This window comes from Macaca nemestrina, chromosome 14 (genome assembly GCF_043159975.1).
Source record: "Macaca nemestrina isolate mMacNem1 chromosome 14, mMacNem.hap1, whole genome shotgun sequence".
Taxonomy (NCBI): domain Eukaryota; kingdom Metazoa; phylum Chordata; class Mammalia; order Primates; family Cercopithecidae; genus Macaca; species Macaca nemestrina.
The window spans coordinates 6,145,631-6,173,292 of record NC_092138.1 but is presented as its reverse complement, the minus strand read 5'-3'; the positions used below and the strand labels follow the sequence as shown (position 1 = coordinate 6,173,292).

General features: G+C 44.3%; 1 protein-coding gene across 2 annotated transcripts; it reads left to right on the top strand.

The window, feature by feature from the left end:
* Positions 1–4,997: 4,997 nt before the first annotated feature.
* LOC105498982 (spermatogenesis-associated protein 31E1-like) lies at positions 4,998–11,640 on the top strand. 2 transcript variants are annotated; one of them, XM_071077555.1, is made up of 5 exons: positions 4,998–5,326; positions 6,128–6,185; positions 6,719–6,779; positions 7,041–9,972; positions 10,486–11,640. In XM_071077555.1, the coding sequence occupies exons 1-5, from the start codon at positions 5,099–5,101 to the stop codon at positions 11,536–11,538; spliced, it is 4,332 nt and encodes a 1,443-aa protein (XP_070933656.1). In that variant the 5' UTR covers positions 4,998–5,098; the 3' UTR covers positions 11,539–11,640. The 2 variants fall into 2 exon arrangements, with proteins under 2 accessions (XP_070933656.1, XP_011769671.2); XM_011771369.3 differs by having other exon boundaries at positions 5,002–5,326; positions 7,041–11,640.
* Positions 11,641–27,662: the final 16,022 nt, after the last annotated feature.

Here is a 27,662-nt window from a genome sequence, read left to right as displayed (position 1 = left end):
GGCGCCCGCCACTTCACCCGGCTAGTTTTTTGTATTTTTTAGTACAGACGGGGTTTCACTGTGTTAGCCAGGATGGTCTCAATCTCCTGACCTCGTGATCTGCCCGTCTCGGCCTCCCAAAGTGCTGGGATTACAGGCTTGAGCCACTGCGCCCGGCTCTACCCTGTATTCTATTGTAAGACAATCCAAAGCCAATCAGCCCATTTTGTAGTCAGCCCATCTCCCATGGAATTCTCATCTCTCAGTCAGTGTAGGGATGTTTTCATACCTTCTAGGTGGACAAGAGCACACTTCTCTGACCCAAGCATTCAAGGAGCCAAGTATCCCTCCTAATTGCCATTAGCAGTCCCTTATAGTATATTTCCTATATGGCTATTACAAACCATGGCTGAAAGCTCTCCCATAATGTGAAGCAATTTTTGATATACCCAAAAGTTAAAGAAAAAAGTCAGTTAACATGATGTAAAATTGAACCGAGACTTAGATTTCGAGGGAGATCTATCAACTTTCAGTTCCTGGGGTTCCATGAGGAAAACGGAGGGTTTTCCCAGAATGGGGGTCTGTGGTGCCTCCTCTGTTTTTCCCTATGAATCCCAGGCTGTTAGAATTTATCTAGGTTCTCTCATGTGGGCTTCAAGAGTGGCAAGAAGAAAAAAATGGAGAAAAACAATTCAGAAGAAAAAAAACTTTTTCCAGAAAGACATGAATCAAGAAGAGGAAAATATAAAGGCTTTTTACATAGATATTGTTTGGATACTTTATTTATTTATTTATTTTTGTGATCTGGTCTATGTTTTCCAGGCTTGTCTCAAACTCCTGAACTCAAGCAATCCTCCTGCTTTGGCCTCCTGAAGTACTGGGATTATAGGCATGAAAACAGATATCCAGGGTTACGCCACCCAACCCTGGATGTCTATTTTTAACTAAGCAGCTTTTAACCATTGAACTCTTTTGTTTAAAAAAAAATATTTAAAAATCTCTTATTACCAGACTCTAGTGAGGACAGCCAACATTTCTGGCTTTTGAATTCTATACCAGGTAACCTCTCACATGAAACTAATAAGTTTTAACTAAGGTTATACTTAACCATGAACTCACAAAGTGTTTCAAAGAGATGGTAAGCAGTTTTTTGTTTTTTTTTTAAACAAGATTTAGAATTTCCCCAGGGTAGTTCAGAGAAAGGAAAATTCAAGACAGGAAATCAGATGCTATCCATGGGCGGGGGGTGGGGGAGAATCCTCAAAAAATGGCAAAGTTACACAAATAACAAACCAGAAAGGAATCATTTCCAAAGCCAAGAACTGAACCAGGGGCAGCCACTGTCAAAAGACAAAAGCCTTGGTTACTGCATTAGAGCATTCAGCAGGTTCTGTTGCTCTTTCTAGAAGTAGCCTAGAGTAGCCAATTTCGAGCTTGCAAAGACTTTAAACTGCTCAAGATAATTTTTAGGGCTATGACATGAATCCCCAAATTCCTGTCTGTTGGATGGCAGAGACCAAGAGAAAGTATCCCCACATGGTCACAAGGTTAAGGTCTCAAGCACATAAAGCAAAAAGAGAGAAACATCATATGGCACTGATCTCAGGGACCCCCAGCAAAGTTTATAAATTACCAGCTGCTAGGCTGGCTTAAAAAGCAGGCTTAAAGGGGTCCTAAGCCCACCTTCTCTCCTGTGATACCTCTCTCTCCATTAAAGAACAAAACAGAAAGACAAATTCTTAGCACAAAGTGCTCCAGATTTGCTACAGCCTAAGACTAGTCTCACAAATCCTTTTTTCTATTAATCAAACCTTTGCAGAGGAGACAAACAGTGATGTTTACCATTTGCATTCACCACCCCCCCAACAAACACACAGAGGGAGAAGGAGAGAGAGAGAGAGAGGAAGAGAAAGAGAGAGAGAGAGAAAGAGAGAGAGAGAATTGCTAAGAATTTCTTACCCTTTTTGTTTGCCAACATACCAGGTTTCTGGATTCCCTTTCTCTGCAGCTTTCAGAAGAACAGAGCAGCTTTGATGACCCTGCTCACTGTATTACAGCTATGGGAGCCAAGCCCCATTACAAAATAAAATCATCCTTTTCTGTTTGATGGAACCATAGGCAAAAGCTTCTCAATTTTGCAAGATACTGCCCAACAGGCTGCATAGGGAATCAAATCAATATTTTCCATCCCAGCCAAAGCAAAATACGTATAACAAAACGACACAAGTTACCTTGTTCAGCACCAATTTTGACCTGGCAAGGCTCAAACTTTCTCCTGTTGGCCCCTGTTATCTTTGTTCCACTCCAGGTGGGGAGGGATGACTTTCAAATGGTAATTCAATGTGTAATCTCTGAGCAAGACAACAAACCTGACAAAAACAAGCAATGGGGAAAGGATTTCCTATTTAATACATGGTGTTGTGAGAACTGGCTAGTTATACACAGAAAATTGAAACTGGATCTTTTCCTTACACCCTATAAAAAAACTAACTCAAGATAAATGAAAGTCTTAAATGTAAAAGCCAAAACTATAAAAACGCTAGAAAAAAATCTAGGCAATACCATTCAGGTCATAGACATGGGAAAATATTTTATGTTGAAATCGTCAAAAGCAATTGTAACAAAAGCAAAAATTGACAAATGGGACCTTATTAAACTAAAGAGCTTCTGCACAGCAAAGGAAACTATCATCAGAGTGAACAGGCAACCTACAGAATGGGAGAAAAATTTTGCAATCTATCCATCTGACAAAGGTCCAATATCCATAATCTGTAAGGAACTTAAGGAAGTTTACAAGAAGAAAACAAACAACCCCATTAAAAAGTGGGCAAAGGACATGAACAAACACTTCTCAAAAGAAGACATAGATGTGGCCAACAAACATATGGAAAATAGCTCAACATCACTGATCGTTAGAAAAATGGGAATCAAAACCAGAATGAGATACCATCACATGCTAGTCAGAATGGCAATTATTAAAAAGTCAAGAAAAACTGATGCTGGTGAGGTTGGGGAGAAATAGAAACACTTTTACGCTGTTGGCAGGAATGTAAATTAGTTCAACCATTGTGGGAGACATTGTGGCGATTCCTCAAAGATTTAGAACAGAAAATACCATTTGACCCAGCAATCCCATTACTGGGTATATACCCAAAGGAATATAAATCATTCTGTTATAAAGATAAATGCATGTATATATTCACTGCAGCACTGTTCACTGTAGCAAAGACATGGAACCAACCCAAATGCCCATCAATGATAGACTGGATAAAGAAAATGTGGTACATATACACCATGGAATGCTATATACCCATAAAAAAGAATGAGATCATCTCCTTTGCAGGGACATGGATGAAGCTGGAAGCCATTATCCTCAGCAAGCTAACACAGGAACAGAAAGCCAAACACCACATGTTCTCACTTATAAGTGAGAGCTGACCAAAGGAACACATGCACACAGGTAGGGGAACAACACACTGTGGGGCCACTCAGAAGCAGGAGAGAGCATCAGAAAAAATAGATAATGCATGCCGGGCTTAATACCTGGATGATGGGTGGATAGGTGCAGCAAACCACCATGGTACACACTTACCTGTGTAACAAATCTGCACATCCTGCACATGTATCCTGAAAGTTAAAATAAAATAATAAAAAAATTAAAAATACACAAAAGATCTGAATAGACATCTCTCAAAAAAAGACATATGAATGGCAAACAGGTATACAAAAAGGTGCTTAACATCACTGACATCAGAGAAAGGCAATCAAAACTACAATGAGATATTATCTCAACCCAGTTAAAATGGCTTTTATCCAAAAGACAGGCAGTAACAAATGCTGGCGAGGATGTGATGGGAACCCTCACACACTGTTGGTGGAAATGTGAGTCAGTACAACTTCTATGGAGAACTGCTTGGAGGTTCCTCAAAAAGTAAAACTAGAGCTACCATAGGATCCAGCAACCCCAATGCTGGGTACATACCCAGAAGAAAGCAAATCAGTATATTGAAGGGATACCTGCACTCCCATGTTCCTTCTAGCACTGTTCACAATAGCCAAGATTGGAAAGCAACCTAGTTAGTGTCCATCAACAAATGAATGGATAAAGAAAAGGTGGTGCACATACGCGGTGGAGCACTCTTCAGCCATAAAAGACAGTGAGAGCCTATCGTTTGCAATAGCATGGATGGAACTGGCGGTCATTAAGTGAAATTAGGTAAAGAAAAACAAACAACCATGACATGTTCTCTCTTATTTGTGGGAGCTAAAAAGTAAACAGTCAAACTCATGGAGATACAGAGTGGAAGGATGGTTACTGGAGGCTGGGAAGGCACAGGGCGAGAGAGGTGGGGATGGTTAATGGATAAAAAAGGTAATTAGAAAGAATGAATAAAACCGAGTATTTGTAGTATTTGACAGCAACAGAATGCCTATAGTCAATAATAATTTAATTGTACATTAAAAAAATAAAGAGTATAACTGGATGGGTTGTAACACAAAGGAAAAAGGTTGGAGGTGATGGACACCCCATTTACCATGCTGTAATTATCATGCACTGCAGGCTTGTATGGATCTCACATACCCCATTAACATATACACTTACCGTGTGCCCACAAAAATAAATATTAAACTTTTAAAAAATTATGAAAATCGTCATCAAAATTCACAACGATCAATAAATATAAAAAATGTACATTCTATGTCTGAGTTGATGCAGGGCAAGAATGTATTGAGAGAGAAAGAACTGCAAACAAACAACATCCTGAGAGCAAGAAACCGGAGAAATAACAGAAACTCCAGGGAGAAGCCTAGATCTTAAAGAAGCGAGAAACTGAAGGACTGGCACAGAGATCTCCACAAAACCAGGTGACACTTGTGTTCCAGGAAACAGAATAGAAAATGGACCCAGGGCTGTCTCTGACAGGTGAGCAGCTAGAGTGGGAGGGAGGGATCCGGGGGACCCAGGAGGGTGGAGGGACCCAGGGCTGGGAGCTGAGGGCGGGGCTGTGCTTCAGCCTCCTCCTCCCACTGCCCCTCCCCTGCCCCCAGGAGCCCTTTGTGAGGAAGAGGCCCAGCTCTGTGATGCAGGCCTGGGCCCCACTCCCTAGACCCAAAGGGGATGCCCGGCCCTCAGTTGCTTGAAGGCGACATTGCACTTCAGATGGAGAAAATGCTCTTTCCTCTGAAGAGCCCTAGTGCCACATGGCTGAGCCCCAGCTCCACTCCCTGGATGATGGATTTCATCCTCACCAGTGTGTGTGGCCTGGTGCTCCTCTACCTGTTACTCTCCTACCTCCACAGTGACCCGCCCTCACCCCCGCCCGGGAGGAAGAGGAGCAGCAGGGAGGTAAGGAGCCCTCAGCCCAGCCCCACAGAGAAAGATTCTGTCTTCTTTTCCTCCCCTCATTTCCACTTTTCCCAAACAACGAGAGACGCTCCCACGATGGGAAATCTCGTCATCCCTCTAGGGCAGGGCAGGGCAGGGCAGGCAGGGGCGAGAGTGGGCGGAGGATTCCACCCCCAGCTCCCAGACCATCTGTGGGGTGCGCAGGGGGCATCAGGGCAAAAACCAACACCAGACTCAGTGGCGACGACTTGGTCAGGAGAGGAGTGAGGTCTCTGTGGGAGGAGAGGCCCCAGCCCTGCCTCATCACCCCCTTCCTGGGCCAGGTGCCTGGGGGCCCAGCCTCCTCTGTGTGATCTGGGTGTGATCTGGGAGCTGTGCTGAGCCCCCGAGAGCCTCCCACAAGAGCCTGGATTCGCCTGTGGCTGCACCCCGGCCACAGCTGCTTCTTCCTCCTTCACCACAACCCCATGGTCCCGGCCTCCTCTCCATTCTCTTCCGAAGCAGAATCCTACCGGCGGCTCAGAGGCGCCTGCAGACCTGAGCCTGGGTGTGCCTTCAGGGGAGGAGCAGGGACTGGGAACAGCCGGGGCGGAGCCACACAGAAAACCCCTCCTTGCATTTTCCTAAGAAGGAAAACGGAAAACATTTCATTCACGATAAACATGAGTAAAAAGCGCACACAGAGCTCCCTGAGCTAGAGGCAGGGCGCCGTGTCCTTCATGAGCACTGCATGTGTGCAGCTGGTCTGGGGAGAGGAGACTGAGAACTGGTCCCAGCCCCTCATCCTTTCTTGCCTCTCAGCCTCAAAGGGAGAGAAGGGGGAGGTCCAGGAGCAGAAAGAAGATCTCAGCTCTGAAAGGTGAGGCTCTGCTGCTCCCCGGGACTCCCCAGAGGTGACAGCATCGCCTGTGCCCGAGGAAGTCATTTGCAGAGGCCTGAGAGGGAAACTCCTGGGAGGGAAATCGGAACCTGGGGCCTCAGATTCCCTGTGGGAATGAAGCCGGGGGCCTGGGACCGGGATTGCCCATAAGGGGGCGGTGTGGGGAAGGGACCAAGGCCTGCCGGGATATGGGCGGAAGTCAGGGAGGCTCGAGGTCCATGTGGACAGCTGTGTACCTCGGCCATGGCTGACTCCTCTTTGAGACCACCCGTTTGCTCTCCCAACAAGATGGTTGTGACACCCATGAAGGGGTGGAAGCGCTTTTTGCAAATGACAAAATGCTGCACAGTGGACACCTTCCTGTCACCATCAGGGCCATGTGTCCTTGGACACAGATGTGTGGGCTTCAGGGTCTAGTTCCCTGTGGTGTCCCCTAAAGAGACATCCACTCAGCCTCCGTGAAGTTCCCAGGCACCGCCCTCTCCACCATAACCCTGTCTCCTGACTTCCAGCTTGCAGAAACCTCCTGAGGGAGCTGGAGGAGACTCGGGACCTGAACAGCCTTCTGGAAAGGTGAGGAGCTTCCCCCTTCTCTCCATGTCCTCCTTCCTACCAGGGCCTCTGATGCAACCCTAGGGCCTGCTGGTGATCTGGGAGGGAGAGGTCCTGGGAAGAGGAGAGGAGAGGACTGAAGCCCTGGGGCAGGCTTAGGCAGAGCTTTGTGAAGTCAGCAGTGGGGGAGGTGGAGGAGCTGTAGGCCCCAGGTGCCCACCCCTCCTGGCTTCCTGGCCCCACCTGCCCCTGGCTGCAGCTTGTGCCTCTTGTCTCCTGCAGCCACCTGAGGAAGCTCGCTGGCGAGGGCGGCTCCCATCTGCCATTAGGTGGAGACCCCCCGGGTGACGTGTGCAAACCAGCGCCTGCTAAGGCCCACCAGCTGCATGGGAAATGCATGCCAGATCTGTCTCCCACCAGCTTGTCCCCAGCAGCTCCCCCAGCTCCTCTGGCCTCCACCCAGTCACCAGGTCCGATGACCTTCTCAGAGCCTTTTGGACCACACTCAACCCTGAGTGCCTCCGGGCCTCCAGAGCCCTTGCTTCCCCTAAAACACCCTGCATCCCGGCCACATGTGGTTTTTCCTCTTTCAACACAGCCGCATGGTCCCCTGACCTCTTTACCTCCACCCGACTCCAGCCTGGCTGGACTTCAGTGTGGCTCCACAACACGCCCCATCCCCAAGAGCTCCCCTCTACACAGCCAGTTACTGCCTTCTCCAACCAGGGTGATCTCTGGCCTTGGGCGCTCCAGCTATCCCATCCGGGAACTCTATTGCTGGAGGGAGGCTGCCACCACCTGGGGCCTCTCCACCTGTTCACATGGCAAATCCCAGCCACAGCATCTTCCCGACCAGCCCCTAGAGGCTTCCTTCTGGGGAGACCCCACACCCAGGCACGTGGAGGTAGGTGTCTGCACATTCATCCACCCTGACGTGCAGAAGCTGCTGGAGACTCTCATCGCCAAGAGAGCACTGATGAAGATGTGGCAGGGGCAAGAAAGGGAACGGGCCGACCACCCGCAGATGACATCGCCGGGGAAGGAGTGGGACATCACGACTTTAGATCCCTTCTGGAACGTGTCAACTGAACCACAACACCTGCCCCGTCCTCAGCAAGTCTCTGACGCCACAGCGGTTGGGGACCACTTGCAGCAGAAATGCAGCCAGCTTTTCTGGAACCTCCCATCTTTCAACAGCGAGTCCCTGGTAGCCACGGCCTGGGTTTCTAGCAAGCCTTCCTCACAGAATGCGCACTCCGTATCATTGGATGAAGCCTCCACTTCTCTTCCAGGTGAACCTGAGGTCGAGGTATCCTCACAGCTTTCCCAAACACCGTCTTCCTCACAGAATGCGCACTCCGTATCATTGGATGAAGCCTCCACTTCTCTTCCAGGTGAACCTGAGGTCGAGGTATCCTCAGAGCTTTCCCAAGCACCGCCTTCCTCACAGAATGCACACTCTGTATCACTGGATAAAGCCTCCACTTCTCTTCCAGGTGAACCTGAGGTCGAGGTATCCTCACAGCTTTCCCAAACACTGTCTTCCTCACAGAATGCACACTCTGTATCATTGGATAAAGCCTCCACTTCTCTTCCAGGTGAACCTGAGGTCGAGGTATCCTCAGAGCTTTCCCAGGCACTGCCTTCCTCACAGAATGCACACTCTGTATCATTGGATAAAGCCTCCACTTCTCTTCCAGGTGAACCTGAGGTTGAGGCATCCGCACAGCTTTCCCAGGCACCGCCTTCCTCACAGAATGCACACTCTGTATCACTGGATAAAGCCTCCACTTCTCTTCCAGGTGAACCTGAGGTTGAGGCATCCACACAGCTTTCCCAGGCACCGCCTTCCTCACAGAATGCACACTCTGTATCATTGGATGAAGCCTCCACTTCTCTTCCAGGTGGACCTGAGGTTGAGGCATCCTCACAGCTTTCCCAGGCACTGCCCCAGCCCCACCACATGGCCCAGCCCCAACCTTTCACTCCAGCCTGGCCCCAGTCCCAGCCCCCGCCTTTGGCTGGGATCCAGACCCAGGCCCACCTCTCACCCCCTGTCCCAAGCCTACCGTGCTCTTCTCCACCCCAGATTAGGGACTGTGGGGCATCTTACCCGACAACCCAGGAGAAGACAGAGTCTGTCATCCCCGCTGGAAAGGAGAATCTTGAATGGACCTTGAAGAAGCGACCAAAGTGGAAGAGGGTTTTGCCCTCTCTCCTCCAAAAGTCTCCGGCTGTCCTGAGCCAGCCCACTGCCCACCTTCCCCAGGAGAGGCCAGCCTCCTGGAGCCCCAAGTCAGCCCCCATCCTTCCCGGGGTTGCCACCAGCCCTGAGCTCCCAGAGCACCGGTGGCAAGGAAGGAGTGCCATCCACCAGGAGCAGTCCTGTGGCCCTCCCAGCGGATTCCGGGCATCTGGGGACCTGCCGCCGCCTGAGGGGGAATTCCCAGGGAGGCCCCAGAGTCGGGCAGCAGACACGCAGGAGGCCCTCTTGCCGTCCCAGGCTTCTGGATTTGCAGGGAAGGGCAGGAAGGATGTGCAGAAGGCCGGGTTCAGGAGCTCCGGAAGGTTCTCTGGGAAAGGGTGCTTACGGTCCAAACTAGGGCCAGACCCAAGCCGGGATCGAGGCTCAGGAAGGACCTCAGTGAAGTTTCTGGAGGAAGACAAGGAGGAGGCAGAAGGTGACATGTGGAGGCCCTGGAAGTACCAATCAGTAAATTCTGCACCCAGGGACCCAGACAAGAAGCATCTGGAAAACAAGCTGCAAACCCATCTGGCCAGGAAGGTGGGGGAGATCAAAGAGGGCTGGATCCCTGTGCCTGTGCGTCGCTCCTGGCTCATGGTCAAATGTGCTGTTCCCCAGTCTGACGCCCACAGGAAACCCGGGAAGCTGGCATCCTGGAGGGGTGGGAAAGCCCACGTGAACACCTCCCGCGAGCTTTCCTTCCTCCAGCCCTGCACCCAGCAGATGCTGGAAGTGCATCTTCTAAGGTTCCGTGTGAGACACAGGTGGGGTCCAGACCTCCAGTCCCTGGAGCCCATAAATGTCTGGTCAGGTGAGGCTCAGGCCCCGCCCTTCCCACAATCCACCTTTCCCCCCTGGGCCTCCTGGGAATCTCGGGACGAGTCTGCAGCCAACGTTCCCATTTTCCTGGGAAAACGTCCTCAGAACGGTCCAGGAGACAACAGAACAACAAGCAAGTCAGTCCTGACGGTGAGTGGCGCTCTCGCTTCCCCACCACCTGAGCAGGAGGAAGCCCAGAGGCCCCTGAGAGGGTCCCAGTCAGCTGACACCCATGGGCGATCAGAGGCCTTTCCAAGTCAACATGAGGACAGGGGGTTTTCTCAGCCCCCCACATGCAGCCTTGTGGGCAGAACCTGGCAGAGCAGGACTGTCCTGGCATCCGGGAAACCCAAACCCAGACTAGAGGGGAGTATGGGTTCAGAAATGCCTGGGAACGAGGCAAGGTTTGAGAGTGAGAGCATGTCCCCAGGAGACGTGTGTAGTAGCAGAGCCCTGCAAGAGCTCAGCATAGGGTCCCAGTGGGCAAGGGCCGAAGATGCCCTGGAGGCACTGAAGGTGGGGGAGGAGAAGCCCCCCGCTTGGGACGTCACCGTGGGAGCCAGTGTGAGGGCAAGTTCAGGAAGCATTCAGGTGGATCTGAGGAGCACAGGGGCTCTGGGGACCACTGATAACCCCTCAGGGTCTACAATCTGTGTTGCTCAGGATCCAGAGCAGCTGCGCCTGAAAGCGCAGGTGGTCAATGAGATTGCGCTCCTAGTTCAGGTGGATTCAGAGGAGCAGCCGCCAGGCCGTGCCTCGGGCGTCCTCCTCCAGGATGGCGCCATAGATCTGTGCCTTCCAGGCCGCCACGTGGACATGCTGCCCGCCACAGACAGGCTGCCCGTTCAGGCCCCTCTGTCCACCTCCCAGAGTGTGTCCAATAAGAACACGACGGCTTCTCAGGGGCCATGGGCCCTCCTATGGAAGGGAGGGGACAGCCCAGGGCAGCGGGAGCCTGGGAGCCCGAAAGCAAAGGCCCCACAGAAGAGTCAGAAGTCGCTGGGCTCTGTGGACAAGGGCGAGGCCCGCAGGAGACCCAGACCAGGGGAGCAGGGACACGGCTCCAAGGGACCAAGGACCTCTGAAGCCAGTGGGAGGAGCCACTCTGCTCACACCAGGGAAATAGGAGACAAACAAGAAAGGAAATACAACCAGCCTCAGCCGGAGAAACGAGAGACGCCACCTGAAAGCCACTTCCGAAGAAAGATTGGTCACCATCCACGGGGTCTACACCCCAGGAAAACAGGCGCAGGGTGGGAAGACGTCCTGGAGAAAGGCAAGCCTGGGGCAGATGCTGTCCAGAGCTGGGGGTCTGGCCCAGCAAGGCTGTTTATGGACTGCATGGTTGATGAAGCCTGGACCATCAGCAGAGTTGTGGGGCAAATCCTGGTGGACAAATTAGGGCTTCCGTGGGGACGTGGTCCCTCAGACGTCAGTCGCCACAAAGGTGACCTCCACGCCCAGGAGAATGTGCCTTCCTGCGGCCACAGGGGTCACTGCCACCAGGAACATAGCAGAGAGATGAGAGCTCCGGCCTGCAGCCCCAAAGCCACCCCCAGGGGCCACCACTGTCCTGTCAAAAACAGGAACATCAGGGACAGAGACAGCAGATGGGCCCCACCTCTCCGGGAGCCTGTGTCCCCAGCTGGCCCCCACCACCACAGGCCACGAGTGGCAAGCGCCTCGGGTGGCCCCATCTGCGGCCGCTGGAACTGAGGTCTACACAGGGGTCTGGCCTCCTGAACCAGAGAAGGCTTCTTGCACGTCTCCTGGGGGCGACGGGGTTCTACTCAAATAAAACTGACACCTACACGTTAAGCCTGTCCTGCCTGGGTGATCACAGCCATGTGTTCCCGACTTTGACAGAGAAGTTCCCAATACACTTACTTGGTTTCCCTGCAGAGGTGGTGGCTTCTGTCTGTGCCATGCTAGGGCACAGGAAAGGGCTCAGCGTCCGCTCCTTCTGAGTGCGGCTTCCAGAATGGCTGTACCTGGAGGAGGCTGGCAGGGACGTGGAGGACCCCCTCTTCTCCCTGTCCAGGGAGAAACCGTGTCTGGTTTCTAAGCTGGATCACGGCCCAGAGCCTTCAGGACGTGTAAGGACAGCAAACCCTATGGCGACCCCACCGGGTCTGGCTCACTGCATCCCCGTTCTCACTAAGGTAACTTCTGTACTGCTGTAGGGGCTGGGTCTGCAGGGGCCTCACGGCCTGAGGGGCTGGTAGGCTCCCCTGAGGCTGGAGGAGTGATGGATCCCAGCAGCCTCCCTGCCCCGTGGTAGCCTGGGAATGTGGGGGTGTCCTGTACTGGCCCTGGGTCAGAGGCAGGACAGCTCCTTCCCAGATGTCCTGGTGGGGAAGAGGTGACACCCTCCCCAGACCCTTCCCTGCCTGCTGAGTTCCGGGACGGACCTGGGCCCCGCCAGCACTTGGCTCAGCCTTGATAACACCGCTGGGTTTGCGTCTGGTGTCCCCTGCCTCACTCTCCAGAGCAGTCTCCCGGCCACTAGTGTGGGGTGTCTGTTTCAGGAGGCACCCAGGGCTGCTGCCTGGCCCCCTGGCGGGACTCTGTGGTCAGGAACCACAGGAGGGGACCTAGGCCCGGGGTGGGAGGTGGGAGAAGAATCCGGGAAGACGAACATAAGTTCGCAAGTGCAGGATCCACAAGCTGCCCACAGCTGTAACCAGGGTCCTCACAGTCCGGTGATCATTACAAGTAAAAGTGGTCAGTGCCACTCCCAGGGCAGAGGGACCCAGAAGTCAAGGGCTGGCCTGGGTGACACAGCACATCTATAGCTCCAAGCCCAGCTGCTGGCAGGGGACACACTGGGCCTCAGAGGATCTGGTCACATGGTTCACAGGGAGAGTCCCCACAGGGCACGGTCCTGGGCTCCTCCATCCTGGTGCTGGGTCCCTCCTGGCCATCCCCAGGGAAGGCAGGAGCAAAGGCAGGAGCTGGTTCCCCAGAGGGCTCTGCCCAGGAAGAGGTCTGTACATGCAGGGGTTGTGGAGGCTGAGGACAAGGGGACAGGCCTGTACCCAGGCGTGGCGGGACCCATGCTGGAGACCTGTTTGGAAAAGGCCCTTGTGTCACTCTGGGCGCCCAGGCTACTGCTGGAGCCAAGTCCTGTCTGGGGTGGTGACCTGGGCAGCTCCAGTGTGGGCCCAAGATCTATGGGACCCCGGATCCTGGGACCTGCAGCAGAGCAGCCCCAGAGAGACCCCCATGTACACCCCACACTCAAAGATTCCCACATTCATAGAGATTCCAGAGATTCCCCATAGTGACCCCCAGAGACCCCAACAGAGAATCTGACTGCGATCCCCCCATGAAGACCCCCCAGAGGGACCTCCCCACAGAAACCCCTGACAGACTCACACAGAGGTCCTTCAAAACTACACGGAGACCCCCACGGAGATCCCCACGGTGACTCTAACAGAGACCTGCACAGAGAAATATATCAAGGTCACTTTGCCACCCCCTCAAATCCCAAGCACTGCACCTGGTGAAAACGAGCGGCATCTACCTCATTCCAGCAGCGCTTTCTCCTGGCCGCCCTCTGCCCTCTTCTAGAGAAGATTCCGAGAGAAACCGAACAACAGAACAGCCTCCTCTGTCAGAGGGCATCGGACTCAGAGCGACCCCCGACCCGCCGGCAGACCCTTCCCCAGATCACCCAGGCCCAACCCCCGTGCTGATAGAAAGGTGCAAGCGCTCCTGACAGAGCGGTGGGAGTTTCTCTGACGCTGTGCCTCCGAGGCCGCCCTCAGCCCCTCAGGCCGGGCTCCCCTCACTGCCAAGGGAATCCGCCCGCTTGTCTGGGTCGGTCTTGCTCACGGGGTCCTCCTGCGGGCCTTGTGCTGGAGCACATGGAACAGGAAGGATCTCGGCTTGGACATAGCTTCCTCCGAAACCCTTCGACTCCCTGCGAGGCCAGGCTGCCTGTGCTGGCTTCCCCGCCCTGGCCCTTTCCCCTGTGACAGCCTCTGCAGGCCTGGACATGTTTCTCCCAGAACCCTGAAAGCCTCTGGTGGGCCCGGTGAGGAGGGGGCGCGCCTGACCACACTCCCGCTACTGTCCTCTGTTATAAATTATTTCATAACATCTTAGTTAACGGGCACAGGGATCCATGCTTCCTTATCTGCCTCATACATAAGTTGCATCACTAAAATCATATTTTCATAAAGGGTCTTAACTCTTTCCAGTAGCTAATATAATGTGTCAAGGAAAATCTGTAAAAATAAAATGGCATTGATAGTTCTAATTTAGTGGTATAAAGAAATTTCCAGATTCAAATTATTCCATCTAAGTTACTTATTTTATAGGTCAAATATGAATGTTCTAGTAAGTTTTTTAATTCTTCAAAGTAAACTTCTGACGTTTAGAGAATACAAACTAAAAAGCAATTTTGCTTTAAAACATTCTTTCTAATGTGCCACAAATTCATTTTAAAAAACTATTACCAAAGAGGATATTTTTAAAGTAATTTAAATATACAACTTGCAACAGACACACATACTGTAAATTCAGTCTTCTGCAAATGAGGAGCAGCTATATGTTTACCTTAACATCCAAAATGCTGAATCTATACAACGGGTTGCTTATTTACAACCACATGTAAAATAGGGTATTGATAAATAATTCTGCATGCGTATTTGTTCTGTTTGATCATTTTTAAAAATTATTGAAAAGAATTGAAAATCATCCAAAACATCATCTGTTTGAAAGGTGTTAGAAAAGAGAGGGTAGAAAAATAGGACTGCATTCTTATTGCCTAATGGTTTAACCTCAGTTATAAATACACACGTATTACACATATCTATGTGTGTATATGTGTGCAAATGTCTGTATCCCCATACATACATATGTGTGTGTTGTAACATCATTCAATTAATATCATCCATTCTATCTTTTGCTGGAATACACTGTTTTTATTATTCTACAGAGCAGGGCACATCACAATTAATCGCTAGACTTGAAGCCCGAGTAACTATTCTCTCTCCAGCAGTTTCTGCCAGTTCTTGGGTTTAGAAATTTCCTCCCTGCTCACCTCCACTGGCAGCATGTCTATCTCACCTAAGGCCCCCTGGTTCCACTCCTAATGCTCCGAAAATGTGATGAGCATAAAGAGAGTTTTCCTCTCAAGAAAACAATAATGGCTTGATCACTGATTCATAAAGAAAGGTTAATCTATTTCATTTGTCTATTAACCTGGAAAAGCATATTGAATATTTTTCTTTTTTAGAATAAGTACAGGTACACATTGGTCTTTTACTGAAAATAAAAAAAAATCATTAAAAAGTACATATAAATAAGAACAAAGTACTTTTATCTAGCCCTAGATCCCAATAATTTTTTAGAACTCTCTTTTCCTAAAAGGTTTATAGTAAAATCTTTTATATTTAAGTTTGCAAACCATTTCAAGTTAATTAGTGTATAAAGTGTGAGGTTTATACTGAGATTTTGAGCTTATAAATGTTTATTTGCTCCAGTAACATTTATTAAAATGACTATCCTTCCTCCTCCAATTGCTTTTGTACCATTGTCAAAATGAGTTGGGCATATTTGCTTGGATCAGTTTCTGAGTTCTTTATTCTGTTCAGCTGACTTATGTGTCCATCTCTCCACCAATATCATGTGCCTTTTCATATAAACTTAAAATAGGTTTATCTATATGCGTAAAAAATATGTGGCTGGGGTTTTGATATGAATGTCATTAAGTCTACCCATCCATCTGAAGACAGTTGACATCTTTGCTATCTTGAGTCTTCCAAACCATTAATAAGGTATGTGTGAATTTATTTAGTTCTTCTCTCAATTCTTTCATGTACATTTTGTAATTTTTGCCATCTTGATTCTGCATGTCTTGTCAGATTTATGCCTAAGTGTTTTCTTTAGAGCAATTGTAAAGGTATTTTCAGTTTCCACACACTCATTGTTAGTTCATAGAAATATGATGAATTTTGGAGGATGGATCATTTATCCTGTGAACTTGCTCAATATTATTATTTCTACAAGACTTTTTTAGTTTCTCTGAGACATTACGAAGACAATCGTGTCATCTGTAATAGAAGCCGCTTTCCTTCTTTTTTTTTTCAGTCAGTATGCCTTACTTGTTTGTTGCCCAATTGTGCTGACTAGAACTTTCGGTGCTCTGTCAAACAGCAGTGGTGAGAGCAGACGTCTCTGCCTTGTTTCCACCCTCAGGGGAAAACCATTCAGTCTTTCACCATTAAGTATGACATAGCTGTTTGTTTTTGATAAATACTCTTGATAAAGTTCAGGAAGTTTCCTTCTATTTCTATGTTTCTGGAAGTTTTTAATCATAAAACTGTGCTTTATTTTGGTAGATGTTTTTTCTGCATTAATTGAGATAGGTAGCATACATATTTTTGAATCATGTTTCTTTGTCCCAGTTGATATTCCTTGTGTTTTAATTGACACGTGTACATAATTTATATTTAAGATAACTGTAATATATATGTTAATGCCTAGATGTTCTACTTTATTTTCTGCTTGTTCATTCTCTTTTTCTTTCCTCTGCTGTCTTTCCTTACCTTCTGTGAGTTACTCAAATAGTTTTAGTATTACATAATGATTTCCTTATATAATTCTTTTAGTACATCTCTAAATAATTTTCTTACTATCTTTACCTTATTATCATTATTCATGTGTAACTGACCACAGTCAACTGGTATTGATGTTTTACCACTGTAAATGAAGTGTAGAAACCTTATTTCCATTTAGGTCCTTTTACCTGCCTTGTTTTTAAAAATAGAATTGCACTGAGTAACACATCTAATACACTGGATGCTGCAACAGGCGGTGTTATAATTTTTGTGCAAACATCAAATATGATTTTTAAAACTTCTGAGATGATGCATAACCTATGACATCCTTTTACATTTTTCCCATTCTCTTATTGTTTTCTTTCTGAAGTTCCAATCATTCTTCTGATATCATTTAGCTTCTGTTTAGAGGACTTACTTTTCACCTTTTTACGAAAAGTTTTGGTAAAACACAAATTGTGTCAGTTTTCCTTCACATAAGGATGCCTTTATTTCTCCTTCCTTTTTGAATGTTATTTTTGCTGGACATAGAATTTGCATTTGACAGTTCTTTTCTTTCAGGACATAAATGTTGGGACACTTCCTTGTATCCTACACTGTTTCAGATGAGAACTCTATTGCCATTTGAATTTGTATTTTTATAAGTCCGTATTGTTTTTTGGCAGGTAGGCTTTCAAGAATTTTTCTTTGTCTTCTGTTTTCAGAAGTTTTTATATAACACGTTTTAATATGCATTCCTTTAGGTTTATCTTATTTAGTATTTACTCAGCTACTTGATTCTATAGGTTTCTGTCTTTGTCAAAATTAAGATGTTTTCAGATATCAGTTTACTGACTATTTTTCCAGTCCCGCTCTTTCTTTCTACTCTCTTTCTTGGTCTCTGATGATACATAGACTCAATATTGTGATGCTGCCTGACAGGTCTCCAACGGTGTTCTCTGTTGTTTCGTTTCGTATCTATTTTTTCTCTTTTGTTCAGAATAGAATCAGTAAATCCTACTGATTTGTCCTCAAGTGTACTGATTCTATCTTCTGTCTTCTCCCCTTTACTATTAAGCTTACCCAGTGAAGTTTTATTTCAGTTGTCTTATTTTTTAATTCTTTAATTTCCATTTGGTTAATTCTTATAGCTTCCATTTTTTTTTTGGTGGAGATTTTCAAGATTTACATGTGTTTCAAAAGAATTCCTAATTGCCTGCTGGTACCACCTCACTCAGTCTCATTGCAGCTGTGTCAGTGTGGAGGTTTGGTTCACCCCCGGTTCTACTGACACCAGAAGTGAGGGGGCGGGAATTGGAGATGATGCCACCTTGTCAGTGTGGTTGATTTGGGTGGCAGCAGAGGCTCAGCTTCCTGATGGACTTCAGTGACACCCGGTTAGGAAGGCGACACTAGCCTGCCTCACCCTGCCTCAGTCTCATTGTTGCTGCATGAGTTTGAGGCTAAGCTTACCTCTGGCACCTCCAGACACCACCTTGGCAAGGGAATTGTAGAACTGTCTGCTTTTGCCAGACAGGAAATGGAAGAACAGCTTCTTTCTTGGTCTGTTGACACCACCTTGATAGAAATACCGGAATGCCACCTTCTTTTGCAATGTGGGAGAGAGAAGATTTACCTCCCTGCTTGGCCCCCCGGACACCATCAGGCAAGGGAATCAGAGCACTGCTGCCGCCTTCCACTCCGTGGAAGTGAAGTGGATCATCAGCCCCACACTGGACTCCACTGAACTCTGGTGTTTGGGGGGTTTCCATAGATGTTTGGCTACAGTCAGGTGGGTATTCCTTGCTAGGCCATTATTTTCCAGGTTCTTTGGCTGAGACAACTGGGTTTTTGTTAGGTTTGGTTTTGTTGTGTGTGGTTTCTGGTTGGAGGCTTCTGCAGCATTCTCCCCAGGGCAGATGAGAAGAATAGGAAACCCAAGGAATGTACCACTGTGTCATTCCCCAGGGAGTCTGTCTTGCTTAGTATACTTTTCCAACATTTCCCGTGCTCATTTGTTGTTTTCTGTGCAGGGTTTCAGTTAGAACACAAAGGATGTGATAGTAATGAGGCTTCTCCAGCTGGGCTGAAAACAGATGTGTTTTTGTCTTAAAATCATAAGAGCAAGTATTTTAAAAAATACTTGAATAGGTTGGTGAGAATTCTGGGGAGAATTAACACACCACTGGGAAAGAAACATTTCTCAACACTGCAAGAAAAAGTCATTCCACAGCAGTGACAACTCCAGCTCACATAATCTACAACTGACTTACTCATTTGTTCTCACCTAGTGTCAGAATTATCATTTGTCCCTGTGATAAAATTACCAACCAAAGTGGAGTGTTTCTATGCAGCTTGTTTGGTCTTAACCTTAGAGAATCCAATCAAAATACCATTTTCCAAAGTGTCTTTGATCAGTTTCTTTTTCCTCCTGGAACCCTCTGACTTCCTGGTGGATTTTTTTTTTTTTTTAATTTGCAAAAAATAAGGTGAGGTTTTGTGGTGTAGCATTTGGTAGGTTTTGAGAAACCCATAGAGACAGGTGTCCACCATCCAGCGCTACACACAACAGCTGCATCACCCTAAAATTCTCTGTGTGATGCGTTTGTGATCGACTCTTCCCTTTCTCCTAATTGTGGGCAACCTCTGATCTGTTTTCTCGACCTATAATTTTGCCTTCTCCAGAATGTTATACAAATGAAGTCATACAATATGTAGACATTTGGGGCTGACTTCTTTCACATAGCAAAATACATGTAAATTCATCTGTACTGCTGTGTAAGTGAATAGTCTGTTCCTTTTTATTACTGAATAGCAGTTGACGGTATTGACACAATAGTCTATCTGTTCACCTGTTGAAAATGTCTTGGTTAGGCCAGGCGCAGTGGCTCAGGCCTGTAATCCCAGCACTTTGGAAGGCCAAGGCAGGTGGATCACGAGGTCAGGAGATCGAGACCAGCCTGGCCACCATAGTAAAACCCCATCTCTACTAAAAATACAAAAAATTAGCCAGGCGTGGTGGTGGGCGCCTATAATACCAGCTACTTGGGAGGCCGAGGCAGGATAATTGCTTGAACCCAGGAGGCCGAGGTTGCAGTAAGCCAAGATCCTGACATTGCACTCCAGCCCGGGTGACAGTGTGAGACTCCATCACAAAAAAGAAAAAAAAAAAGAAAGATGTTTCCATTGTTTCCAGGATTGAGAGATTATAATTAGAGCTGCTAAAACATTTGCCTAGCCTATAGGCTCTTATGTGAACTTGTTTTCATTATACATTAATACATGTATAGGAATGGAATGGCTGAACCTCACACTAGACATCTGTTTTTCTTTATAAAAAGCTGCCAAATTATTTCCTAAAGTGACCATGTCATTTTACATTCCCAACAATAATGGAAGAGAATTTTTGTTGCTGCACATCTCCAGGAATACTTGATATTTTAATTTTTTATTTCCGTTCTAAAGGCATGTAGTAGTATCCCATTATAGTTATGATTTGCATTTCCCTATTAATTTATAACAATAAACATGTTTTCATATGTTTATTTGCCATATGTCTGTCTTGAGATGTATGTGCTCAAGATTTTTGCTCATTTTAAATTGGATTGTTTGTTTTGTATTGTTGAGTTTTAAGAGTTCTTTATACATTCTGGATAAAAGCTTGTGTAAGATACGTGACTGACATGGTTTGGCTGTGTCTCCACTCAAATCTCAGTTTGAAATGTAGTTCCTATGATCCCTATGTGTTGTGGGAGGGACCTGGCAGAAGGTAATAGAATCATGGAGGCAGGTTCCCCCCATGCTACTGTTCTCATGATAGTGAGTGAGTTCTCATAAAATCTGATGGTTTTATATAGGGCTTTTCTTCCTTTGCTCAGCACTTCTCTCTCCTGCCACCATGTGAAGAACAACGTGTTTGCTCACCTTCTGTCATGATTGTAAATTTCCTGAGGCCCCCCCAAGCCATGTGGAACTGTGAGTCAATTAAACCTCTTTCCTTTATAAATTACCCAGTCTCATGTAGCTCTTTATAGTAGGGTGAGAACAGACTAATACAGTGACTTAATAATATTCTTCCCTGTTTGTTTTAGTTTTTTGCTCTTGTAATGGTTCTTTCATAGAATAGGCATTTTTAAATATGATAAAGTCTACTTTTTATTTTTTCTTTTATGGATCTTGTGTATGGTGTTTTATCTAAAAACTCATCAATGACCCCAAAGTCATACCTAATTTCCCCTGTTTAATGATAGTATTTTATTACTGTATACTTTACACTTTTATATGGTCTATTTCAGTCCACTTTTGTAAAAGGTGTAAAATATGCATTAAAGGTTCCTTTTTTCTTAAACATGGAGAGATCCCATTATTACATCCCTATTTATAGAATAGGTTATACTTTCTCCTTTTCCTCTGCACCTTTTTCAAAATGCAGTTGAATATATTTGTGTGAGTCTATTTCTGGGGTCTCCATTCATTCTGTTGGTCTATGTGTCCAGTGTTTTAACAATATTTTAACAAAACCACAATATTTTGAGAACTGTAGCACAATAGTAAGCCTTGTAATCAGTAGTTTATGTCTCTAACTTTGCTTTTTTCAGAAGTGCTTTGACTATTCTAGTTATTTTGTTTTCCATGTAAATTTTAGAATCTGCTTGGTGATAGCTACAAAAAAAGAAAAGAAAAAAAAAGTACAGGAATTTTCATTGTTAATACAGGAACTCTACAGATAGAAATGGAAAAGACTGGCATCTTAACTATATGGAGACTCTGAATTCATAAATATTTCATTCCCCTCTTTTTACTTAAATTTTCTCTTATTTATTACATTTATATTTTGTAGTTTTCGGCATACAGATCCTGCACTTCGAAGTACTTAATTTTTGCTTCTATTTGAAATAGTAATTTAATTTTTTCAACTGTTAATTCCTGACACATCGGAAAATTATTGACATTCTTTATTCACCTTTGAAAATGAAACATTGTCAATTTCATGTATTTGTTATAGAAGCTTTTTGTAAATACTGTAGGATTGTGTATATTAACATTTGTTTTATCAGCAAATAGAGGCAGTTTTACTTCTTCCTTTGCAATATGTATGTTATTTGTTTCTTATTCCTGTCTTACTGCACTTTGCAAATCCTCTAATACAATACCGAATAGGACTTGTCCCAAGTCTTAAGGAAACAGTCATTCAGTCATCACCATTTAGTATACAGATTTAAACATATATCCTAAGTTCTTTTATTCCTAATTTTATGAAAGTTTTGGTCAGAAATAGATGTTGGATTTTATTGAGTGCTCTTTCTGCATCTCTCGAGATGGACATTGTAAAAATAGTCTTTCTATAGCAGATTACTTGGATTGGATTTTAATAGTGAATCAGTCTTATTTTTATTGGACATAATGAATCATCCTACATGGGTAGATGTTCAATTTGATGTCACAATATTTTGTTGATATTTTTTCATATATGTCCATGACTGATATTTGTCTATAGTTTTCTTTTCTCTCAATATCATTTTTTTGTTTTGGTGTTAGTGTAATGCTGGCCTTATAAAATGAATTAGGAGTCCTCTCATCTCATTTATTTTCTCTAAAAGATTGTATACAGTCAAAATTTTTTATTCTTCAAATATTTGATAGAAATCAGCAGTGAAACAACATGTGACTAGATTTTTTGGTAGATTTTATTTACAAATGCAATTTCTTAATTAATACAGGACTATTGTTACCTGTTTCTTCTTCAGTGAGGTTTGGTAGTATGTGTTGTGTCTCTAGAGGAATTTTTTTTTAATCTCATCTGTTAGATTTGTGTGTGTAAAATTGTTTGTAGCATTATTTATTTATGGCATAGTGTGTATTGATAGCTTGTCTTTCAGTTCTGCTGTTAGTAATCTGTACTCTCTCTCTTCCCTTTCCCTTTCTCTCTCTTTGGTTTTCAATTTCACTTATTTCTGCCCAAATTGTTATTAGCTCCTTTCTTTAGTTTCTTAGATTTAAGTTGTTCTTCTTTCTCTATGTTCCTAAAGAAGAATCTTAGGCTACTGCGGTGAGATTTTTATTCTTTTCTAATATCCACATTTAATACTCTGCATTTCCGTCTAGGCACTTTTATACAGCAACTCACAAATTTTCATAGGAATTATTTTAATTTTCCTTATGTTCAGAATACTTTTTAATTTCCTTTGAGACTTCCTCATTGTCCTGTCGGTTATTTACAAGTGTGTCACTGTATTTCCAGAATTTGAGAATTTCCCAGAAATATTTGTTATTGATCTCTAGTTTATTATGCTCCAAGAATATCATGGTTCCTATTTTTAAAATTTATTATTGTTTATATAATGCCCTAAAATGTGGTTTGTCCTTTTGCTGGATATTTCATGTTTATTGACTATCATGTGTTCTGCTATTCTGTAGAGTGTTCTGGGCATTTTTTTAGGTATCTTTTTTCTATCTTGTTACTCAAATAATCCTATTTGAGTATATATTTGAGAAATATATAAGAAATCTTATATATAATATTTATAAGATTTCTTATATGTTTCTTATATAAGATTTATAAGATTTCTTATATGTTTCTTATATGTTTCTTATATCATATAAGATTTCTTATATGTTTCTTATATATTTATATTCTTATATATTTATATATATTATATATTTCTTATTGCTTTTCTGCCTACTTGTCCGATCATTTATCAAATGAGAAGTATTTAGTCTCTTATAACTGTATTTGTCTAATTCGCTTCCAGATTGATTAGTTTTTACCTGGTACGTTTTAAAGATCTTTTGTGAGGTACATTAGATTGTTATGTCTTCTTAGAGAATTGACCCCTTTATCATTTTGTGATGTCAGTTATTATAATCTCAAAAGGTCAGGTGTAATCTCATTGTGATTTCAAAACAACAACTTAAGATTGCAAATTAATATACTACCAATATGTAATTTTGGCTGTTTCTGTATTACTATCTGAAGGGAAGTGCAGTCAAGCAAGCCTCCAGATGTCTACAGAACATTAGAAAAAACTAATGGTAACTCACATATAGTAGTAGGCTACGTAGTTGGCTACTATGGAAATAGTTGTGTAGTACATTTGAGTTGAGCTATTATATATTTTCTTGTGATAATATCACTAATATGACTCATTATGAATGCACACTCACACATTTGAAGCTTATAATTTTTTGTTCAGCTCTACTGGTATTCTGAGCACTGTCATTAGTAAATCTTTTTGTTTGTTTGTTTTGACTTTGTTTTTAAACCAGAGTCAAACACTATTAAGATTCAATTTTGCATTCACAAAAGGATAAGAAGTTGTTCTGTGTTTCCAATTCAATTCCACAGCAATGTTTTTATGTTGGGATGAAAGAAGAAAAGTGGAAAAAGAAGAAGATGGCAAGGAATAGACATTTATTCATCTCTCCTTTCCTTAAAAGTAAACATTCTGGGATGATAAGCAAAATTCAAAATTGGAATTATGTAAAAGTTCCTCCAGACATTGAAGTGGTATCATTGTCTGGGGTAAATACTCAAGGCTCATTGTCTCACGCTGTGGAAAATCAAGGGCACAGACACCCAAGAAGTGAGTTTAAGAGTGGAAGTTTAATAGGTGAAAGGAAGAGACGGGAGAATAGCTCTCTCTCCTGCAAAGAGGGAGGGACCCCCTAGTAGGTCTTCTGATTTTGTGGTGAAATAGTTCTTCCAGTTTTTTGTGGTGAAATTCACAGGGTTTTATAGACTAGCTTGAAGAGGCAGTGTCTGATTTACATAGGGCACTAGAGATTTGTTGAACCAGGTGTGCCATTTAAATAGTACACGAAGAAGCTGGCTGCCCAACCCTATCTTTTATTATGCAAATGGTTCTCTACCTGGCTGGCACCATGTTACCTGCTTCTTTACTGCACACGTGGTTGCAAAGAAAAGGGAAAAGGGAGCTGCCATGTAGAACATACCTAGCCCCCAGGTAGCCCTTTCCTATTGGCACAGCTGCCGGTATTCACTTGTGTAAGCATCCAGCTTGCTTATCTATGTCTGCAGCTGGATTTTACAGGCTGCAGAGAAGCCTGTAAAATCTCTTTGTTAGAGAAGAAATGACTTTGGGGCTACTTTTTATTAAAAGGGAAACCTTGCCGAGGACTCCTTTTCCCTCACTAACTGCCCAAATAATTTCTTTTTAGCTCCTGTGTCAATATCATTCTTTAGAAGAGGTTGAAGAAATGACAAGCATGGCAGCAATAATGACAAAATGTAAACCCTTCCATCGAGTATCCAACAGAACTTACGGAACCCACAGCTCCTGCCCTCTTCGGAAGGTGAACAGAAGTGGAAAGTAAACATCAAACACCAGTTGCCTAGATCCATCACAGCTAACATAATATTGAGATGATTATCAATATATGTATCATGGGAGAGGAAAATGAATTGGGTTTATAAAGAAATCGAAATTCCAGTACAACTCCAAAATGGAAACCAACTTTTTAGGACTAATTATGGCAGTAGAATTGATGCATTATGAAAAATATAGTGAGAGCATTAGGGGAATTTGTCAATTGTTTCTTAATAAAAAAGTATTAAGTTTAAAAATCATCATCAATATTTTAAAAGGATAAAAGAAAGAAAAAGAAATGCACCTTAATTTTAAAATCATAGTGACTAGGAATATTAAGTGTGGAAAACGTCTCCAGATGGTGTCTCTAGGAAGGAATTTAGAAATAGTTTGTCTGACTCTGTGATTCTTTGGATGAATAAACCAAACCCAAAAAAGGGGCCTGCATACACATAGTAAAGGTTCTTTCAGAAGTCTTATAATTTTCTATGGCTTTATTATAAAACTGTATTTCATGAAGTATCCAACTCCATAAATCAATAACATTTCCTCTCTAAATCCCCTTTTATTAACTAATGCCTTCAGGTGCATTATATTATAAAATTCACAGCTATAAAGGATAAATTTATGATTTTTCACACTGAAATCTATACTTGCCCACTTATATTCTTTACTTTCCCACATCCTCCTGTTTTCTTCTGTGCCATCCAAACTGTTCCAACCTCTGCCTGTTACCCTCTGCCTGCTAATTGTTTCCACATTTTCAGGTTATCTCTGTAGCAGTACCCCATTATCCTGGTACTAATTCCCCGTATTAGTCCGTTCTCACACTGCTATAAAGACATATCCAAGACTGGATAATTTATGAAGAAAAAAGGTATAACTGACTCACAGTTCTGCATGGCTAAGGAGACCTCAAGAAACTTAACAATTGTGGCAGAAGGCGAAGGGCAAGCAAGCAGCTTCTTCACAGGTGGCAGGAGAGAGAAAGAGTGGAAGCGGGGAAGTGTCACAATTTAAAAACCATCAGTTCTAGTGATAACTCACTCACTATCAGTCAGACTTCAGGAAGGGTATAACATTAGCAAGAAGTGACATGGGACACAGTCTGCAAGAGATGATGACCCATTCCCTGGGAACACTGCCTGACCAAGAAAACACCAGTGAGACACGTCCACCACAGGCTTCAGGAGCAGGAGCCAATTCACCTTCAGGGCTAAGGCTAGATAAAGCACCCGTCAGCAGACAGCAGCAAGCTGAGGACCTGCACGAGGGGCCAGCATACAGCATACAGCATACAGCAGGAGGTCTCCTCTCATCATCGAGGTCCTCAAGGGCAGGAGCCGCTTATGTAAATCCAGATCCATCTTGGAAAGAAGCAGGAAAAACACAAAGAAATCTGAGCACTCCTAGAAGGTGCTTGCCCATCCAATGGGGGCTACCAAATCTGACAGAGAAAAGGAACTACCTTGTCTGGGGGTGGTTCTATAATTTGGTGTACTTGGTAGATTAAACTCACTGATGACTCCACCTCCCTGAAGGCTGTTGATAACACTGAAAACACATCTGGTTGATTCTAGTTTGTTTCACCTAGTAACTTGGGATCTATACAGGGGCCTGGAGACTTCTGAAGCTGGAGAGGACCATGAGGGAGTCAGAGCAGAGGAGTGCTTTGATTCTACATGATGACTCTATGGCAGCATCTGCACAAATCTGGTTTCAGAGCTTCTCCTCTCACATGCAACCATCCTGTATTTCAGACAAACTTTGATTTTAAAAAGTTACATGGCCACCAAGACAGTGTTTTGTGCATTATTACATGGGCATATTTTGCATAGATACTATTATGATTGGTATGTCCCATAGCACTGAACACTCACAGTGCATCTGCAGGGTCATTTGAATTAAAACAATCAGAAAACAATGGTGGCTTAAAAATAGAACATCTATTGGCCCTAAAAGATCTACAGCCTTTTAGGGAGTACAAGTAAACAATTCAGGATCTGATGTGCAGATGCAAACATTTCCCTGGACTTCATGCACCTTTATAAAAATGTGCTTTTGAAGCCACTTCATTGTGATTTGAATTTCATGGTCTATTACTTGGGAACACAGGCCAACTCCATCAGGCTCCTGGCCTGTGAATGAAAGTTAGGAATACACAAGAACTATGATTTTGTTTTTTAAAAAATGAAGAAAAAGTTTACTATTATCACAAGATTTGCATCAAATGTTTTTGTGACATTCTGACTTATATCAGGAGTATATATGCTTCCAGATATTTTAAATTATTATTTGCTCTTTGCTCATATTTGTTGATAACAGATGAACACAGTCCATATTTTGGGGAAACATGCTCAATGGCTCAATATTAGAAAGGCTGAGAATTACAAAGTGAATAGAAAAAATCCAATCAGTTCCATTTGTCTGCATCCACCTTCTGTTGTGCAATAAATGATATAGTATTCTAAAATGTAACATTTGATAAAATTAAATTAAAAGCAATCTTATTTCCACTGTCTCCAATGGAGTCTTCCATCCATTTGGGCATTTTTGGCATTTTTGGGCATTAGAACCCATGATTTTCGGCATCTGACTTATGAACAGAGTAGCCCCTGTGTCTGGAAATGAGTGCTTCTGCAAGCATTTTTGGAAAAAAAAAAAAATCTATATGCTTTTTCCTAGTCAATTTCTAGCAGCTTCTGGTAAGACCAAGCATCTCACCACGAAGCCTGCACTTACAGATCATGTGACTAAAGAGAATGTGGTACTGAGAGCTGGAAAACAGCATCATCTGAAATGCTGCTGAGCAAGCAGGATCAAGGATTACCAAGAGTAAAAATAGTTGTAAAAACAAAAGACTATCTTCACAAGCAAAATGTAGAATAAAAGCTCAGCATGGCTTACTCCAAAATAGTTTGTTGTTGTTTTACTTTTTTATTTTTATGTCTGTGTTTTTACTTTA

Excerpts from the sequence above, each read along its gene's own strand:
- LOC105498982 (XM_011771369.3), top strand. The coding sequence starts at position 5,099 with ATGCCCGGCCCTCAGTTGCTTGAAGGCGACATTGCACTTCAGATGGAG. Across the intron at positions 5,327-6,127 it reads GGAAGAGGAGCAGCAGGGAG|CCTCAAAGGGAGAGAAGGGG; the intron begins GTAAGGAGCCCT and ends CTTGCCTCTCAG. Across the intron at positions 6,186-6,718 it reads GAAGATCTCAGCTCTGAAAG|CTTGCAGAAACCTCCTGAGG; the intron begins GTGAGGCTCTGC and ends CCTGACTTCCAG.